Source organism: Thermobia domestica, chromosome 4, assembly GCF_964235325.1.
Source record: "Thermobia domestica chromosome 4, izTheDome1.hap1.1, whole genome shotgun sequence".
In the NCBI taxonomy this organism is placed as follows: Eukaryota; Metazoa; Arthropoda; class Insecta; order Zygentoma; family Lepismatidae; genus Thermobia; species Thermobia domestica.
Genome location: NC_137457.1, coordinates 22,513,867 through 22,533,085, shown reverse-complemented (window position 1 = coordinate 22,533,085; position 19,219 = coordinate 22,513,867). Strand labels below are relative to the sequence as shown.

Genomic DNA, 19,219 nt, shown 5'->3' with positions numbered 1-19,219 from the left:
AGCAATTATGTAAGTAGGAAGGGACGAAATAGACAATATTGAGAAATAATATTTAACTTAAGTTGGAACTATAAACAACCATTAAAATGTTGTTTTTGATCATATCTTTAATATTAAAGAATAGGCATTTTGCCTAACATCCGGTCTCTAGTTATAAGGTACCCTCTCACGAAGTTTGTAACATTGAAATCATTACTATTGACAATGATTGTATGTTCCCCTATAGTATGAGATTATATATAAACTAAAAATAATGTCCCTCGTAAAGCATAATCAACAGATGTAACAAAAAACTAAAAATTAACTATTTTAATTGGTAATTTGTTTTACATTCAATTTCATGTCATTTTGATTTTATTTTTAGTACTATTCAATTTTGTATTTAAAATCATAACTTTTATCATAGAATGTTTGTTGGAAAGTACTTCAATATCTGGAATTTATACGGCAAAAATAACCAAATGATCAATTTAATCTCTGCAATAAAATAAAATTAGCATTCTAGTATCAGGGGCGTCATTTAGGGGGCGGGAGGGGATCAATTGCCCCCCCCCAAGAATTTAAGGAACACATACTTTAATCAATTGTATACTAATATACTAGTACAAAACATGAAAGTCTTATGTCGGTGGTGCTCTTGTTCCCTCTCCCAAGCGAAGTCTGAAATGACGCCCCTGTCTAGTACATCCGTGAGTTAACTTTTGTGATCCTTTTTAGATCGAAAATCGTTTCAAACCTAGTATTAAATACTAGGAGTACAGTCAAACAAGTAGAAATCAACGTGAAATGTTTGCTACAAAATTAGCCTGCATTTACGGGGCAATCCAGAAAGTAAGTTCCAAAAGTGTTCAAAAAACAGTAAGAATGCTCAGATCAAGACGCGCTTGTGCAACAATGATGTATTAACATACAGAATAACTTGGTGGGAGCACATCTACGTGGAACCAGTAGTTAAAAGTCTGTAGGAAGGTAAACATTGTTGTGTGCATAGTCTCCCGCGGAATGCATGATAGAAATCTTCACTACAATTCCGAAAATTGTGCGAGCGATGATTTTGATAGCTACTAATAGCAGAGAACAACAAGCAGCACTTAGCGTCCCCTTTAACCTTTCTGTTGCGTTACCACCGAGGAAGGTGACCAGTTCTTCAATTACATCGTCACCGGGAACCAGTGGTGCCCACCCCCCCTTATGTCCATGACGCACCCCCCCTTAATTGTCTATCCATAGGTGTTCTTCCATGAAAAAAAATCTTTTCGATTAATTTTTATACCACCTCAAACATATTTATATAGATTTTTAACCCCCCCTAAAATTTCAATGACGCAGTTTGCGTCATAGCCCCCCCCTTGTGGGCACCCCTGCCGGGAACGAAACATACGTATCCTACGTGACGCCAGAAACCAATCAATGGTCCATACATAGTGGATCCTGAAGTAACGAAGCCGGTCAACGTTTCGACAGCGCAACTCAATTGCAGAAGGTTATGACAACCTGATTCCAGTTGGCGGCTCAACAAAGAATGGCGGAAAGGGAGTATGTATTAATAAAATAATTCTCATCTTTTGCTTTTACAGTCCATCGGAACTTGCCTTCTGGATAAGCTTTGTACCATCAAAAAGGAGATAAATTATATTCCATTTTAATAATATACCTAGTGTATAAGCATATTACATTAATGTACAAATTATGGCATTCTTGACAAGTACATTTAGATTTGGCTTTTTTTCAGGTTAGTAAACTCATTTCTTTATCTGTATATTGCATCTGCATATCGTACGTACTTTCTATCACGTTTTATAGGTGCCTTTGTGACATTACCACGTTTTAAGTTGGTAGCTCGCGACTTCTTCGCTGTCCTTTTTTCCTTCCAGATAAGAAAGTATCTGATAAGAATAGCAATAAGAATTACAACTACTGGAGTCAATGCAATTGCAAGAATTTCAATAAGCGATAACTCTTTCCCTTTTCTTCTCCTGTCTACTGGCCTAGAAGTTAGACGGATGCCATTGGAACAGCTTCTATTGTAATAGTCTTCCCACAAAGACAAACATTGAGGATTACCAAGATATCTTATCTTCCTTTTTGAGAACGAACTGCGTAAATCTGATAAGGAGCAGTCACACGCCCATGAAATGTTATACAAAGCAACAACTTTAAGCTTTTCCATAAAATCAAATGCTTTCACATTAAGTTTGCTAATATTTGTACCGTCTAGTATTAGAACCTCAAGATTAGGAACACACACAAAAGTATAAGTAGTCAGATATTGAATTTCACAATAACTTACATTAAGGACTTTCAGTGATGTGCTACAAACTAAACCTTGATTATCAAATACTCTAAATTCTCTGTTCCTAGATAAATCAAGCACTTCCAGATTTTTATTTTTGGCAATCACATTTTGTTCCAGCTTCATGATCAAATTATCGGTAAGATTCAACACTTGTAAATTTGAAAGACCAATAAATGTTTCTTCGGGTAAATAGTCAATACTGGAGTCACTAAGATCAAGGACTTTTATCCCATCATTGATAAGAAACGGATGATTGGAAGGTTTTAGAGTTGGATTGTTAGCTAGCTTCAAATATCCCATAGAGCGAATCTCTGACAACATCGTTGGCGGTAGAGGTGCGAAGAAGCTGTTGTGGGACAAATTTAGAAATTGCATACTTATCAGATCTTTGAAAGCATTCTGACATATTTCTTCTATATTGTTGTGCGAAAGGTCTAAAGATATTAAATGTTGCAATCCTTCATCAGCAAATGAGTTGTCCTCGAGAATTCGGATGTCGTTATGAGACAAATTTAAAATTGTGACAAAATTACGACTTATATTCGGGATTGTTTTATGATCCTGAGCTGAACAATCCATGCATATTCCACCCATAAATTGATCACAGGTGCGACATTCAGGACTTGTGTCATCATCTGCTACACACGTGAAGACTAAAGAGATCAAGAAATATTTGAAAGTAGATGGTACCATAGTAGTGAAGTAAACTTTATCTTCGAACCTGTAACAAAATCAAATAACTTCAGATAAATAGTTACTGCAGTCAAAATTAGTATTTTGTTTTTAATTATATTTGACCATAATGTTAGTTCTCAAGTATTTAATATTTAGCGATATTTTCTTTGGAGTACCTTTTCATAGAGTTCATGAGATTTGTTCTGTACACCATAACATAGATTCCGGCCTCAATTACACATCTAAAATTTAAGTATTCAGTAGGGATGGGCAAAATCGTTTTTTTAAAAAAAGAAAAACCGGAAACTGGTTTCTAGAAAAAATCCGAAAACCGACATTTCGGTTTTCTCGAAACCGTTTTTTACCAAAACCGGTTGTAGTTTTCTGCAAAACCCGGTTCGGTTTTCACCGAAACTGGTTTCGGTGAAACAATTTGGAAAACACATAAAACTGTTTCTGTGGAAACGGAATCGGTCTCCGGAGAACAACGAAACACTATTCTGGTCAGAAATAGAACAAATTTTGAAAAAAACAGGAAGCAGTTTTGAAGAAAACCGGATCCGATGAAAAACCGAACCGGTTTGGAGAAAACTGATAACCGGTTTTGAATAAAACCGAAACAGGTTTTTTGAAAATTTTCAAAAACCGGTTTTGGTTTTCCTAAGGGGTGGTGCAAATTGACCATCCACCATACTCGCCAGATCTGAATCCTCCCGACTTCTTCCTGTTCCCTCGCCTCAAACTCGCTTTGAAAGTAAAGAGATTTGACGATATCCCAGACATTCAACGGAACGTGACGAGACTTCTGAGCATCATCCCGAGAGAAGACTTCTTAAAAAGTTTCCAGGACATGTACAGCCGTGCTCAGCGTTGCATAACCGCGGGAGGGGACTACTTCGAAGGACAGTAAGGTATCTACTTTCATATTGTATACTGTATCTACTTTCTCTTTACGGAATCATTCACGGAACTTTATTGTTAGAGGTTGTGTATTCAGGTATTATATCTCTTATCGTGTGTCTATTTTATATGGTAAATTTGTACCATCAGCGATCAATATTCCTTACTTTACTAGTATAAGTATAAATGTAATGATAGTGATTTGCACAACAACAGCAGAAAAGAGTGAATGTTATTGGTAGACTATTTACATTTGTATTAGTAAAATTATCTATTTACAATAAGTGATACTGAATTTTCTACAATTTAAACGTTTAATAATTGCCTGTTTAATTGGGTTTTATTATGAGTGCTCAAACATTTCACAAGCACCTCTTCACTTATCGTAATATAGGGTTACTTGGACACCTTTAGAACACTTAAATTAGAATGAAATGAAGTCTTTAAGTTTAACGTCCCACGGTTATGCCGGTTAGGCTAAAGGAGACGGTGATAATGAGAAATGAGTGAAATGGTGGAATGAAGAAAGTGGGAGGAAACGGGAGAACCCCGAGAAAACCCACGAGTACGGTGTTTGTCCACCACAAAGTGCACACGGCACGAGCTGGGATCTAACCAGGGACCCCAAGCACCGGAGGTGAACGCTCTACCACTGAGCCACCGCACCCCCTCACGTAAATTAGAATAGCTGGGTGTGATATTCTGTTATAGAAAAGAAAAAGATATGCTTAGACCGTGAATTTCACAGGGACGTTATGAAAAGCGAATTTCATTAAGTCTAACAAGAACAAATGCAATATGTCATAGGTGTAGAAATAACCGCGATGATGGGGATACTTGTACACCCACGTTTATATGTGCATCGAATGTGTGCAAAGTGATGCAAGTATACAAGTAGCCCCGTGATTGTGGTACAAAAGCAAAGATAGAGTTTCGAACAGAAAAGTTGCAAATGTCTTTATTTGTGTTGGGGTGAATACATTTTGGGAGGGAATGTGCAAAGTAACCGCATGGCACACGAGATATGAGTATAAACAAACGGGGAATTACATAGGAAGTAGAAAAACAGACAGAAATGACAGATATAGAGGCAGAAATACACTCAAATGTATAGAGGCAGGATAAAAACAAATGTCTCGTATGCTCACTGGGGTAGGAAGTGTTTGTCCTCTACACTGTTATCACTACTCTAACTCTGAGATAACTATTCCCAAACATTCAGATTTTTCTATCCAGGCCAATTGGAGATATTAGACAGTGAAATATGCTAAATTGGCATAATTATCCAACTTTATGATTTGTTTCAGGCCTTTGGGAGCAACTACAGGTCTGTAAAGTTTTGTGTATTAACTTATGATCCCGGACTACATGCACTCACAAATTCAGACCTCTACGTCAGTTGCTTCCTCTTTCCAAACATGTTTTCAATGTCCAGAAAAGATTTTATGAACAAAACACCTTCTAGATTATGACGTCATTACTTTATACTTTGAGCTCCATCTGCTCAAAAACACAAAACGCGCTTTGTTGTGTGTTGTGGTATACTAAAGAACTACTGTTCCCAGAATTTCAGATTTTTCTATCCAGGCCCATTGGAGGTATTGGACAGTTAAACATGGTAAATTGGCATAATTCCCCAATTTCACGATTTCTTTCAGGCCTTCGGAAGCAGCCAGAGGTCTGTACATTTTTGTGTATTAACTTATGTCTCCGGACTACATGCACACACAAATTCAGACCTCTACGTCAGTTTCTTCTTCTTCCCAAACATGCTTTCAATGTCAAAAAATGTTGCTACTGTAGGCCCTGATTTCACCCCCTTCAAGTGATTTTAAGCAAAACTGTCGAGATCAAAGTTTTAGCTCTGTACGAGTTGGAGATGTCCAGCAATTTTCAATTTCTTAGGACAAATGCATGCTGAGATATTCAAAACTACGTAAACGCCTAAAATCGAAAAAAAAAAAAAAAAACGCAATATGGCGCTAGCTCTTGTGTCGCCATGGGATGTAAAAAATAATTAATTGTGGTTTTGAAGTACCCTGATATAGGATAAATATTCATAAAAAAATTAGATTTTTTGGAGATGATCGAGCGGCACATGATCACTTAGAATGGATTGACTCTACTATGTTCCATTGTCACTCTGTAAGTCTGTACCCAAACGTGTAAAGGTTGTACAGAAAGTGGATTTGTGCTTTCTAAAAATCCTATTCAAGGGCGATTAAGTGAGCTTTCTTGATTGTCAGGAACGTAACAACGCAGAATGATAAAAAAGGAGAACATTTCTGTTTCTAATTGATTTATTAATAGTTGAAACGGTTTCAATGAACGTAATCATCTTCCTCGGTTGGACAATATTTCAGGTAAGTATTTCTAACATCTCAAATGAGTTACTTACTTTTTTCTGTTTTTCACCTTCACTTCTATTTTATCTTGGAAAAAGTATTACAAAATAGAATAAGAAGGAAACATTCAAAGATTCTATTGTAAAAGAACTGTGTTATAGTTTTCTGGAAAATTACCATGGAGGTACGGATGAAATAATCATACGCGTGTATGCCAGAAGAGCAACTAGTAGTGTCCTAAATGTACTGAACTCTGAACTTAATTATCTTTGTATAAAAGGAAACGAAAATTCTAATACTTTTCTACGAGAAAAATCTTAATTAACGTGATCGGGGCAAAAATGAAATCTAAAATCTTAGCACTAATAAACAATTACATTACTGCCAGTTCCATTTTATTCAATAGTTGGAGTAAATTTGTATTATCTACAGAACAAGATACGTACGACTTAATTTAACATTACATTTTACGTAGATTTAATTCCTTTCAATTTATTATAGTTCGTTTAATTATTACTTATACAATTTATTCATTACTTAATGTGATAAATATTCCAGATATGTTAAAGACTATTTTAATACACTATATAAATAAATATATTTTCATACATAAGATACGAAAGCAAATTTTCTTTGAATTAAAAAACTAATAACAAAAAATTTAATTAGGATAAAGAACAATTTGAACACATTTATTATTGTTTAAACGTGCTTGATAATGACAACTGTCCATTGAATAAGTAACATTCTTACTCTTAAATTTAGTCCACTCATAGTAAATTGTTATTTCTTTTGGTTTGCAGAACTATTATATTTTTGGACAGAGTAAAAAGTTTTGCTTTCAATTAATATATCGAAATTTTGTATCCTATTTACATAGAAACTTCACTGTATTGTGTCTACTTTAAGTCTAACTTGTCAAAATATACTCTTACAATATTACTAATCACTGGGCTAATAATACTGCTTATCATAATGGTTTTTAGATTTCAACTAAAGTGAAGAATATAAATATCGTACCACCAAAGCCAATTGATAAACAAAGATAGAACCATTTTCTTTGATAGAAGTTGTTCGACTTGAGATTTGCGTCTTGTTTATATAGCAATACTTTTCAACGAAATCGAACCAAGACGTTGAGCATTGCAGTGAACCTTTGATATTTACTTTCTTCTCTTTCTGCAGAATGTAGATTTTCACTAACGAACAATCACATTTCCAAGATGTATCAGTAATATCAAGTAATTTCAATTTTTTTAGTGGCTCGAACGCATTTCGTTGAATTACTCTGACTTTTGTCCCAACTAGAATTAGTTCTTCAATATTGTTCACATGTTTAAAAGTTGTGTTTGAAAGTTTATCAATCATGGAACGTGTTAGGATGAGGCTCTTCAAAGAAGGTGAGCTTGGAAAATAGGCTGTTTCACCTAAATTGAAATTTTTGTTATGGGATAAATCAAGAGTTTTTAAATCAGTGTTCATACTAAACGTATCAAAATATAAGTCTGCAATGAAATTAGACGACAAATTCAAAAAGACTAATTTTGGTAAATTTGCAAATGTTTTGGGATGAATCCAACCAATTTCACAACTGGAAAGGTCCAATGTTTTTACCGACTGGCTCTTAAGAGAAGTAATTTTAGGGTGTGTTTTGAGGCTAGGATTGCTGGAGAGAATAAGGCTTTCTAAATTTCTATTCGTTAAGAAGAGCTCATCAGATAAAGGGCTTAGATACATTTGATATGATAAGTCTAATGTCTTCAAATTAACTAGGCCACGGAATGCTTTTGGCTCGATATATGCCAAAGCGTTGTAAGCTATCACAAGAACTTCAATATCTTGAAGTTTCCTATTCAGGAATGCGTCGTTTTCTAAACGTTTGATTTTGTTATGCGATAAATATAAGTGGGTAACATTTTTGTCGATATTCCAAGGAATGTCGAACAAACTCTTATTTGTACAATCTATATGGAGACCCGTCATTTCATCGGAATTAATTTCAGAACACGTCAAATTCATAGACATATTTGTAATATTCTCTTGTACGCAGTTAACACCACATACCGTAAACAAAAGAAGGATGTGAAGATGTCTCATCCTAGCAAATACGTCTTCTCTGTACTTAAAACTTCCATTACTTTCCTTAGTATTTCTTCCTGAAAAAAAGAACAGTCATTGAGTATATAATAGGACAAGCAAGTTTCGTCATTGTGAAAGTATGGTAGTCTTCAAAATTGTGCATATTCAATCTTAAAACCTTACATTTCTACCATTTCCGGTTTAGTATAAATATGAGAGTAAGGACTGTGTCTGTAGTTGAAACACTGAATCAATTCCGGAAAACAGCTTCTGGCTTTCTAATTCCCTCTTTGTTCTATGACGATTAATGTTGATTCCCTCTTTTTTGAGCACTTCTAGTTTTGAATAGAGGATTAACAGATGATAAAAAACTTATTCTTGTAACTTTGACTCGATTCCGGTAAATTCTTTACCGTTTTTTACTCTGGTACCTGTCAACAGACGGACAGATAAACTACAGACAGACGGACATAGCCGTCCTACAAGAACTTCGGATATTTATACATAGCATAGTTTGGAAGTCTAAACGATGTGATCTCACTATTAGTTTTATCCCATGTCCTAAGCAGGGAAAAATTTTCTTCCAGACTTTCGAGGATGAGTTCTCCCATTTGACAACCATTTAAGGAAAGAAGCAAACTCACAATACAGGTTAAAGAAAGGAACTAGGAGGCTCAGCATCAACCTTCGGAGGGATTACACCGATTGGTTACTGATGTTACTTATTCTAAAAACAATTTGTATACAGCAAGAATGTGTTCTAACACTGGTGTTCACTTTGGTTATTCAAATTTCTTGTTACTGGTTTTAATAAAGAACCGTACTGAAGCTTATCCATTTGACTTTTCCTGACCCTTTAGCGTTTAACCGTCATGGTATTTACCAACGATGTCTTAAGGAGAACCTTGACCTCTTTTCCTAAACTGTTGTCTTTGTTCTCTTCTTTGATTGGTATACTCATATCTCGGTGCAACAATGGTAAATATACTTACGAAAGAGTACTGAAAGCAGAAGAAATTTTGAAAATCAAATCAATGCTGTCCCTAAGATGTGTGTGTATATCACTATGGAGTTCTCGTACCTATTTTTAGGTACTGAAGTCCTGTCTTCATTATTCGACTAAAAAAAGAACCAATAAAGCTCTTTACTTCGGGTTTCTTTTTATTTTCTCGAGTCTAGAGGCATCGTAGAACACTTTACGTATTGTTTCACGCCTTTGTGGGTCGAGACATAGGAAACGATGACGTTATGACTTAAAAAAATATTTTATGTTAGGCCTATATTTATTATTTTTGTGGCGGACTTACTTTGGCACCTAGAAGATTGAAATTTTGCATAAACACTTAGTCCACCGAGTAATATTTATCAGATTTTTTTTCAAATCTCCGCGTTAGCACAGGGGAGTCCAGAAGACAAAAGGATAAAGAAAAGGGATATTTTAACCAAAAATTTCCCTTTTTCGCGATTTTCCCGCCTCAGATACATGATGGAGACATATGAATGATACCGCTTGAAAGGCAGTTATATTCTGAAGAGAATAATGGACGAACTATGATCCTAGGGTAAATAGGATGTCTCACTAAATTTGTACCTGAGATCCTGAAAAAATGGCGGGGCCTATTTTTGTTATTTTCATGGCGAACTTACTCTTTCACCTTGAAGATTGAAATTTCACACAAGCATTCAGTCCACCGAGAAGCATTTATCGGATTTTTTCAGATCTATGAGTTTATAACGAATTGGTCCAGAGGGGGCAAAACGTTTAAGAAAATGGGTATTTTAACGAAAAAACCTTTCCTTCGGAATCTTCCCGCCTCTGGTACATGATGGAGACATGTAAACGGTACAGTTTGAAAGGCTGTTCTATTCTGAAGAGAATGAGTTACAAAACAGACCCTAGGATAAATATTGAACTCTCATAATTTTCTTCTTCTTCTTCTTTTTTTTTTACCTGAGATCAGGGTCTTTTGCGGTAATCTGGGGCATTATGGGTATCATTGGTAAATATGTTCCCCACCCTTACTCTTCAAGATAGAAGCTTGAAATGTAATACACACGTTTAGTACAAAATTAGTATTTTTCAGCCGATTATCAGATCTCTGTGTTAAAACAGGACGGGCTCCAGATTGGCTCAAAATTTGAGGAAAAATTACAGAGAAAAATCACAATTTCCCTCAAAATTTCCCGCCTCAGGATCATGATAGGGAAATGTGAATGGTACCATTTGAAAGATTACTCTAGTGTGAAAAAACAACGTATGAACCATGATCTTACGATAAATAGGGACGATGCTGTTGCCGCTTGACTGAAAGTCTATAATTCACGTAAAAAAGACAGAATTTTAAAGGGATATACCAAGTGTTAATTGGTTCATCTTAGTCACATTGCTGTTTCAAACGTTTCTAATACGATACGTGGACCATCTCATGTGAACGATGACAAGCTCTATACAAAATCAAATTTAAATATAATGACATTATTTTCTACAATTCTTCCAGTTCTTTCCTTAATTCTACTTTTTTGTTTTAAGCATTTTACGAGTAAGATATCCACAGACCACCAACCGCCAGCGAGACTGGTAGCGTTATTCGCGGCTGAGAGGGCATGCAAGAACATGCGAATGAAAAATGATAAATTAATAAGAAATGAAGCCGCCCTTTCAGTTCCATCTCCTTTCCGAACTTGACAGTCGAATACGTGGAGAGCGAATCAACTTACAAGTTGAATGAATAAAGATTAGCTAATTATTAATTCAAATAAAACACATGAGTTACATTTTAATAATGTTAAAAGTAACCAAACCAACAAAAATAACAGATAGCAAAACAAGTATAAAGGTAATCAACAAAGTTCTTTCGCTTTTTGTTCTAGGCCTGTATTCAATTGACCGTCACACCGTGAGTGAATGCGAATGGAGATAAGGCGAAGGACAGTGGTTGGTGTGGGTATATCCAATATACTACCTGGTAATCCAATATACTACCTGCCAATATACTTGTGGCAGTTCGGTTACACCGTGAACTTGTGTAAGAACAGAGTGAACATGGGATCAAACGCAAAATGGGGTCCAACGCAACTACAGCGGGGCGGGAGATATGCCAGATTTTTGGTGAAGATGTCGTGACTACTCGGACAGTGTAGCCGCGATTTAGCAAGTTTAAGGACGGTGACGAAACACTCGAAGTCACACTACGTGCCGAAAGGCCAACACATGTATAAAATTAAGACCTTCATGCAGAAATAGAGGCGAACAGTGACTAAACATGTGAGGAACAAGGATTACAATTCAATTTGTGTGGAAAAACCATTCGGCAGCACCTCCACGAACTTGGGAAGCACTACAAGTTGGGGTGATGGGTCTCACATCATTTTACTCCAGGCCAGAAGGCAACGCAACAGCCACTTGTGTTTCTTTACTGTCTCGCCTGAGGAAAGAGTCATTTCTGGACAGGGTATTCACATATGGTGTGAAGTGAGTCCTATACGAAGCTCCACGTCGCCATCATCATTGGTTAGCATCCCATGAACCGCTTCCAAACTAGCCGAAACCAGTACAGAAGTTGATCCGTGTTCAAGAAAAACTGAAAATTGCGGAGCCAGCACTTCTGAAACGCAAAGGGACTCTCCTGTTACAGGACAACAGTAAGCTGCGCGTGGCTAAGATAACCCCGGACACCATTATATGCCTTGGGTGGGAAACACTATTGCATCCGCCATACTCCACCGACTTTGCACCGTCCGATTATTATCGGTTCCATTCCTTGGACAATCACCTTCGTAGACTCTAGTTCAAACCCTAGTAAAGGTGCAAACTACACTTGATATTTTGTTCGTTTCACAGCCAAACAAGTTCTACTGCGATGGAATCATAGTCTTCCAGAATGTTGGCAGAAGGTCGTCGATACTGATGGGTACTATTTTTCATCTTCTAGTTATGTCTTTGGCGACATATCGATGTTCGAAGGTAGTGTGTGAAAAAGCCTCAGAACTTTCTTGGTTACCTTTATAAATATATAGAAACTGCTACCTTACTCGGATTTTAAAATATCTAATAAATTCAACTGGGAACCACATAGATAAAATGTAAGACCTGTGTTATTGAATTAGATGTATAAAAGATAATGTAGAAACAGCTAAGTGTATATATTGTTCAAGTTTTCATTTTATAATTAATTCTTTACGTCTGGAGTTATACACCTAAAACTCTTGTCATCTTTAGGATAGAGAAGGAACTGGTAAGGATACTGGCAAGAGTAGAATAGAATCCTCTGTGCAGAAATATTTTTAAAGAGGTTCACATAATGACTCTTCTCTCAATGTAATTGTTTAGAACATTAACATATATGGAAAAATACAACAGTCAATTTATTGTTAACAAAAACATTCACCGATAGAACACTAGAAGCAAAGAAGGTATTCATTTGGATGCACACAGAACAAACATATAAAATAAATCGGTTCCTCACAAAGATACTCTATTATACAATCTTCTTCCATCATGTATATATATATATATATATATATATATATATAAACAGGTCTCAGGAAACAAATTTAAAATCAAATTTAAAAGGTAGTCGATAGAACAATCTTTTTTTTTTTTTACTTTGTTAAAGAGTATGTTCAAAATAATTCACATGTATACAATTAAATGTATAATAAGTTAAATTAGTGAATCTAGTATAATTAGGAAAGTTTTGGAACTGAGAAGCCAATCTAATCTAACTGAAAGAAACCTAACTTAACTTAATCTAATCTAATGTAACCTAACCTAACCTGAACCAACAAAATATACAGAAAATTTAGCAAGAAAGTAAGAAATTTTAACTAAAAAATTCTGGCCCCCTAATCCAAAAATGTGCCGAATAATTCACATGTAATAATTGTATACATGTTTATGTAGCTTATATATTTAAAACTAATGTGTTCAATTTTGTTGTTTGACGATGAATCTTAGCAATAAATTATGATAAGGATTAAGTTCCAAAGTTGGTTGTCCGTTTATATTAAAATTTTGAAAATTTACCGGGAAGAAATGAATAATTTGCTTGTTTGTGTGCTTGATAATGTATAAGGAGAGCGAAAGTTGTGTTTATTTTCTTATATAAGCTGTTCTAAAAATGGAACTATTTGGCAGGCGGAGGGAACTACTTGGCGCAAGGTTACTACATGGTAGGATTATGGGATTGTAATGAACATGGGTTTTGTAAACATGGCTGCAGGTATACAGACACGCAGCCCAGGATGTGAGGTAGCATTAAACAATTTGTGAAACAATAAGGAGATAATAACGAAAATCTATTAAAAGTGAGTAAAAATCATGGCTTAATCAATTTAAAAATAAATTGTAGAAAATATGCTAAGCAAATAACTGTAAACAAACGTGGAGAAAGTTGTACTTTTCAATGTAACGGTAACATAAAGAACATGGCGGCAAGGTTCTAGAACACAGGTCGCCCTTCCCATTTAGCTGTAACAAAGACAGAAAACAATGTGCCCTGCTTGGCCTAACCCACCTTTACTCGCAAACTCTCGTTTGGCAATACTATGTGAATTAAATATTGGACTTTGGTACAGAAAATAACCAATTACTACGCTTTTAGCCAAAAACTAGGCGGACGACCAACTTCAGAATAAATTATTTTTATAATGATTAATCCTTTTCAAAAATATTTAAACCAACTCTGCAACTTATAGCTGGCTTTAGACAATGCGAAAACTAAATAGATGTCACAGATTTTATGTTCATTACACTGTGCACCAAATTTAAACATTTAATCTGTCCTTCAGATGAAATTATGTGATTTAACTAAATGACAGGTGCTGAATTCATTGGTGAGAACCAAAACGTTCTTTCACGTCACTTTTTTGTTGGGCAGATCACAACACATTATATCAAATGTACATATTTACACATATCTACTATCTAATGTAGACTAGGAAGGCGTATTATACTAGTATTCAATTTTGTTCATTTACCCTTTAAAATACTTTATTTGGTCATTTAAACTTGTAGATATCTCCTGACCAGCAATACTCAGCAAGCATACTTTCAGTTCACTTTCCACTGTAATGTTTTTCAAGTGTGGCAATGTCCTGATGAAACTGTTCTCCGTGTTCATCAGTTACTGCGCCGAAGTTTTGAGGTAAAATGTCAAGATGTAAGTGGAAAAAAGTGTAATTTTAATGACATGATTAAAAACTGTGCACTGTCACTAACTTCATAATTTGCAGCTTTTACATTTCGAAGAAAACCTACCATACCGATTTAAATGAGAGCTAAACTAATTTCTCAATTTCAGAGTTTAGTTTCAAAGTTTTCATCCTATATACGGTAACTATTTTAATCTGTAGAATAACAAACACTCCTTTAGTGTTTACCTCACTTAATTTTTTGAATTTCTTCTTAAGGTGCGTGAGAACAATACCTTCTGTAGCTAGTACTTTAACAAACATCTTCAATTATCTAAGATTGATATGTAATGGTGGCAAAAATACATCTTGAGGGTTCACAATTGGTTTACGAGATATGTTCTTTGCACCAGGAATCTTGTCTTTAATGCCAGTATTTACGGACGTAGTGATTTGCTTTGTCACTGCTATCCTACTCACATAAAAAACAATAATACTTGGTGTAACCTTGTATCATTCCTGAGAGAATACCAATAACTTTAAAGTCCCCACACAAATGCCATTTGAATATTTTATATTCAATGAAGCCTAATCGCACTCATAACTTCATAAACTGTACTTTGACTGTAGAGTTGGGACCAGATAAGTCTTAGATCCCACTATTTGTTTCACTGTGAGTTCTAGAAATTTAAGAAACTAGCTACAAGGACAACGTAGTTCTAAGAAATTTGTTGTTTTTATAATTTGGAGGCTAATAAATAGATCATTTAACTGACTGTAACTTTGCTCGACAGATGTAAAGGGCTTTTCCTTTACATCTAAACATCAGATTCAATAACCTAATTTAAGGTTAGGCTATTCAAATAGTTTTCCAAGTGAAGATCTTCCAATGACTAAAGTTTCAGAACTTTACACTATTGAACAAGACGTTCCAAGCAACAGGGGAGATTTAGACTTTCAGCCATCCACATCCTAGTCAATATCACCTCATCTGATCACACAAGAAGAGCTTAACGATCTTGTACGAGATTTAAATCTTCCTAAAACAAAAGCGAAATTGTTGGGCTCCAGGCTTCAACGTTGGAATTTCTTAGCTCAAGATGTTAAAATGAGTTTGTTTAGGAAACGGGAAAGTCATTTGAGGATTATTTGTTGAAGATGGAGGTATCCAAAGATGTAAATGGCTTATTTCAGTATTTGGGACATAAACATAATTCCATCGAGTGGCCCTTGTATATTGACAGCTCGAAACTAAGTCTGAAGGCAGTGCTTCTCTATATTGGAAATGTTCACCCTTTAGTTCCTGTAGCATATGTGACTCATATCATTTTAACTAAAGGTGTAAGGCTGCTTTTATGATTTTTTAATCTAAGTTCACTATATAGAAAATACATAACAAAATAAGTCAGGATTATTTTTACATGCATGGGACATTGCACTGCACTGCATAACTAAACGTATATTCAACGCTTTCTTGAACCCAGATGCATAGCATACACTACCACAAAGAGACACAACGTCCGAAATCCGGTCACTCCTAATGAAACTCCACTCAGCAAATAACAATACAATCGAACCAAAAATTATTGAAATCCTAGAACACTTGGCGTAGAGTTAGGCAACACAAATCTGAACTCGCTAATCACTAGATGTTAATGAACTACTACCTGAAATAAAGATAAGAGTCAGCAGAAATATGACAATCTAGCGTTCCCTATTATAACGCAGAAACTCTTACCCCGGAGGAAAAAAATTTGAAAATGAGGAAAACCAGTCTTTAAATAGCATATTCATTCTGTAAAGAAGAAAAAGTTGTCGCTTGGATGATATTTAAGTGAGAATATATGGTAAGGTATATTACATATACAACAAGTTTTATCTTATGCACATTTTTGCCCTCCCCGCTGATCTAGTAGGTAGCAGGCGCACTTTCGGTGCACCGGGTCTCGAGTTCGATTCTCGGTAGAACATTGAAGGACACGGTGGTTCAAATTCCACCTTTAACTATAGGCTCACATCCAACATAGCCTCGCTGCTGAAAAGGTAAGCTAAATTTCAATAATCAAACCAATATTAATCATATTTCATCACCACCCGCAAAAATACAGTATTTCAGAATACAATATTTCGAGCTTTTCAATTTTCTTTTACAAAATTCTTATGTGATACATAAAAAGTAATTAGGTACACATTTGATTTTCTCATGCAAAATTACATAAGAAAAACATATTTGCATATAAAGGAGACATTTCGTGTTGCACAGTGTTATTTGTCAATCCCCTGTTATTTAGGCAATCTTTTACTAACTTTTAAAAAAAGAGCGATGCCATTCTTAAACTATTACTACATTACATAAACTATGCTACATTTATATTACAATAAATATTTTAACTGACATACTTATCAGAATATCAAAAATATAAGAAAACTGTAGGTTGATTAACTGTAGGCTAGGTATGATAGAAATATGCTTCAATCCCAGCATAAATGAACTCTTCACGTTTATCAGTGGTTTTTACATTATTTTATTTCTTACAATAAAACTAAATGCTCTAGTCAAAACTGTAAAATGTAATTGTTAAAAATTCATACTGAACATAGAAAGCAATCCATACTTTCTTAATGAGCATCTATGAAACAGTTACAATAGTATCATGCAAAATAGAAAGAATACACAGTTTAATAGAATATTCTCTTTTTTTTTTTATCGGAATTTAATGAACTTGTGCCATGTTTTTAAGTAAGCATTTGCCTTTCCTTACTAAGTTTGTCACTGTTTTCCGTCAATTTTCGTATACAATCTGAAGATGAAAAACGATTCCCGAAACCAACAATTTTACGAGATGATGGGAAAAATATGTCAAATCACTTCTACTTTGAATTATGCCATAATACATTCTCTGGTGATGATCAAGTTTAAGCACACCATATTTTGAAAACCTTACAGGTATAATTCAGTACTCTACATGGAAATATATGTTAATGAAGATCGAATTTCCACAGAGGGCAGAATTAAATACTAAGTAATATAGTTCTATTTTATGCTTACAAGTGATGTGTAACAAGTGTAATATCATTACAAATTCTTTACAACGGTTAAAATAAGTGAGTGTATATGAAAGATGGCTATGAAATACTATTTCCCATCGGCTGAGCATTTCTGCACAGTGTACAAAAGATGTGTTTTATGTTCACAAATGTAGCGTTACTGGTGTAAAACTAATACAAGTTTTTTGGGGGACTCTATACCAAGGATGCATTCAGAGGGTAGCCCGGGGGAAATCTCCCCCCCCCGGAGAAACTCTCAAAATTTTAATCACAAAATGTTAAAATTAGTTCACCCGCTTTTCTTTCGGTGTACATACAGACGAAATTTGATCTCTCAGTATGTAAATGACGCACACTCATTCTATACAATTATTAAACATGTAAGATGTAAGATAGAATACCAAATAGTCAATAGAACCTGTGCTTCTTAACGTTATGGGTGAGTTTGGCAGAACATGAAATTGTCAACTGCAGAGGCGGATCTTGAAGGTAAAAACTGGGGGAGCCAGCCAGACCTCAGGTTATGATAGGTATATCATGAGTTTACCATACACTTTCAAAAATATATAAATAATAGCTTAAATTATTTTTGTCGCTCAGAAACTGGGGCTAGATCCCCGGCCCCGGCCTATATCCGCCACTGATAAACTGTTGATGAAAGTTTTGTATTTTAGTAGGCACTATACATTCGGCCTATAGGTAGCACTAGCACAGATTGAGATAGGAAACGAAAGGTAGGGAAGATCCTTCGATCTTTTCGTATGATTTCTGATGTCAGCAGACTTCAGTTCCTGTAAATTTACAGTTCTCGCATTATTTGAAATAGAGCGACTTAAATACCATTTTTCGCATCGGCAATAACAGATGTAAGTGTGTTTTAGATTGTTAAAGTCAAAACACCTTTCTTTATCTGAATTGAAATCAGTTCGAGGCCGTCATATAGTGGGATCAGGGAGGAACAGATGTCCTCCTGGATTTGAGATTTATAAAGATTTTAACAATAGAATAGTAGTAAATTATATCAGTGAAAAATTGCTGTTGAAGGTGACGAAGATCTCAAGATTTCGGAAACAAAGTTATTGATATGTATACAGCGAAGAAGCCAAAGACGTATATGTTTGATTTAGAATCAGAAGTGTGAGAAAGAATGAAAACTTTTTGTTAAATTATTTCTATGTATGTTTGTTTTAGGAAAATTAAAATATTTGAGTTATTTTAAATCTTCTTTTACCAAACTTTTACAGTAATAACAAAAATAACTACTGTAAATAGCAATTAAAGTTTAACCTACAAACACTTTTTGTTAGTCTTTATTATTAACGTTTTAGATAAGATTAAAAAAATAATTATAATCTTACATTGAATATTTATCCGCAATTAGTCTGAATATTAGATAAGATGTGCATGTGAATGGAATTGTTAAATATGCTGCTTTCTTGCAAAAATGCAGAAAAAAAACTTCCCTTCCCCGAAGAGTTCGCATTCCCCCCCCCCCCCAGGTGAAAATGTCCAAATTTAACACTGCTCTATACCTGCCCCGCGAATGCTTTATACCTGTTTTCAATATCTTTGTTAGGCACACATTCATCGTCCTTATCCTAGGCAGCTCCTTCTACTACGCAGTTAAAGTCTCCCATTACTATGGCGTTGACCTTATATCTTCGTTTCTGATACAATATGTGACTAATCTAATCATGTATTACTTCTACTTCATTGTCATCATGGTCAGTTGTTGGCATATGCA

The 19,219-nt window shown here is 35.0% G+C and overlaps 1 protein-coding gene across 1 annotated transcript; it reads right to left on the bottom strand.

Annotated features, from left to right (window-relative positions):
- Nucleotides 1-1,316: 1,316 nt before the first annotated feature.
- LOC145682698 (uncharacterized) lies at nucleotides 1,317-17,711 on the bottom strand. Its single transcript, XM_081754086.1, has 4 exons — nucleotides 16,828-17,711; nucleotides 7,211-8,372; nucleotides 4,272-4,289; nucleotides 1,317-3,017 (listed from the first exon to the last, which is right to left on the bottom strand). The coding sequence occupies exons 1-4, from the start codon at nucleotides 16,910-16,912 to the stop codon at nucleotides 1,751-1,753; spliced, it is 2,532 nt and encodes an 843-aa protein (XP_081610212.1). The 5' UTR covers nucleotides 16,913-17,711; the 3' UTR covers nucleotides 1,317-1,750.
- Between the last annotated feature and the right edge of the window lie 1,508 nt (nucleotides 17,712-19,219).

Coding starts and splice junctions, on each gene's coding strand:
- LOC145682698 (XM_081754086.1), bottom strand. CDS start 16,912: ATGCTGGGATTGAAGCATATTTCTATCATACCTAGCCTACAGTTAATC. Junction 8,373..16,827: donor TATTTTTGATATTCTGATAA/GTATGTCAGTTA, acceptor TCTTTTTTTCAG/GAAGAAATACTAAGGAAAGT.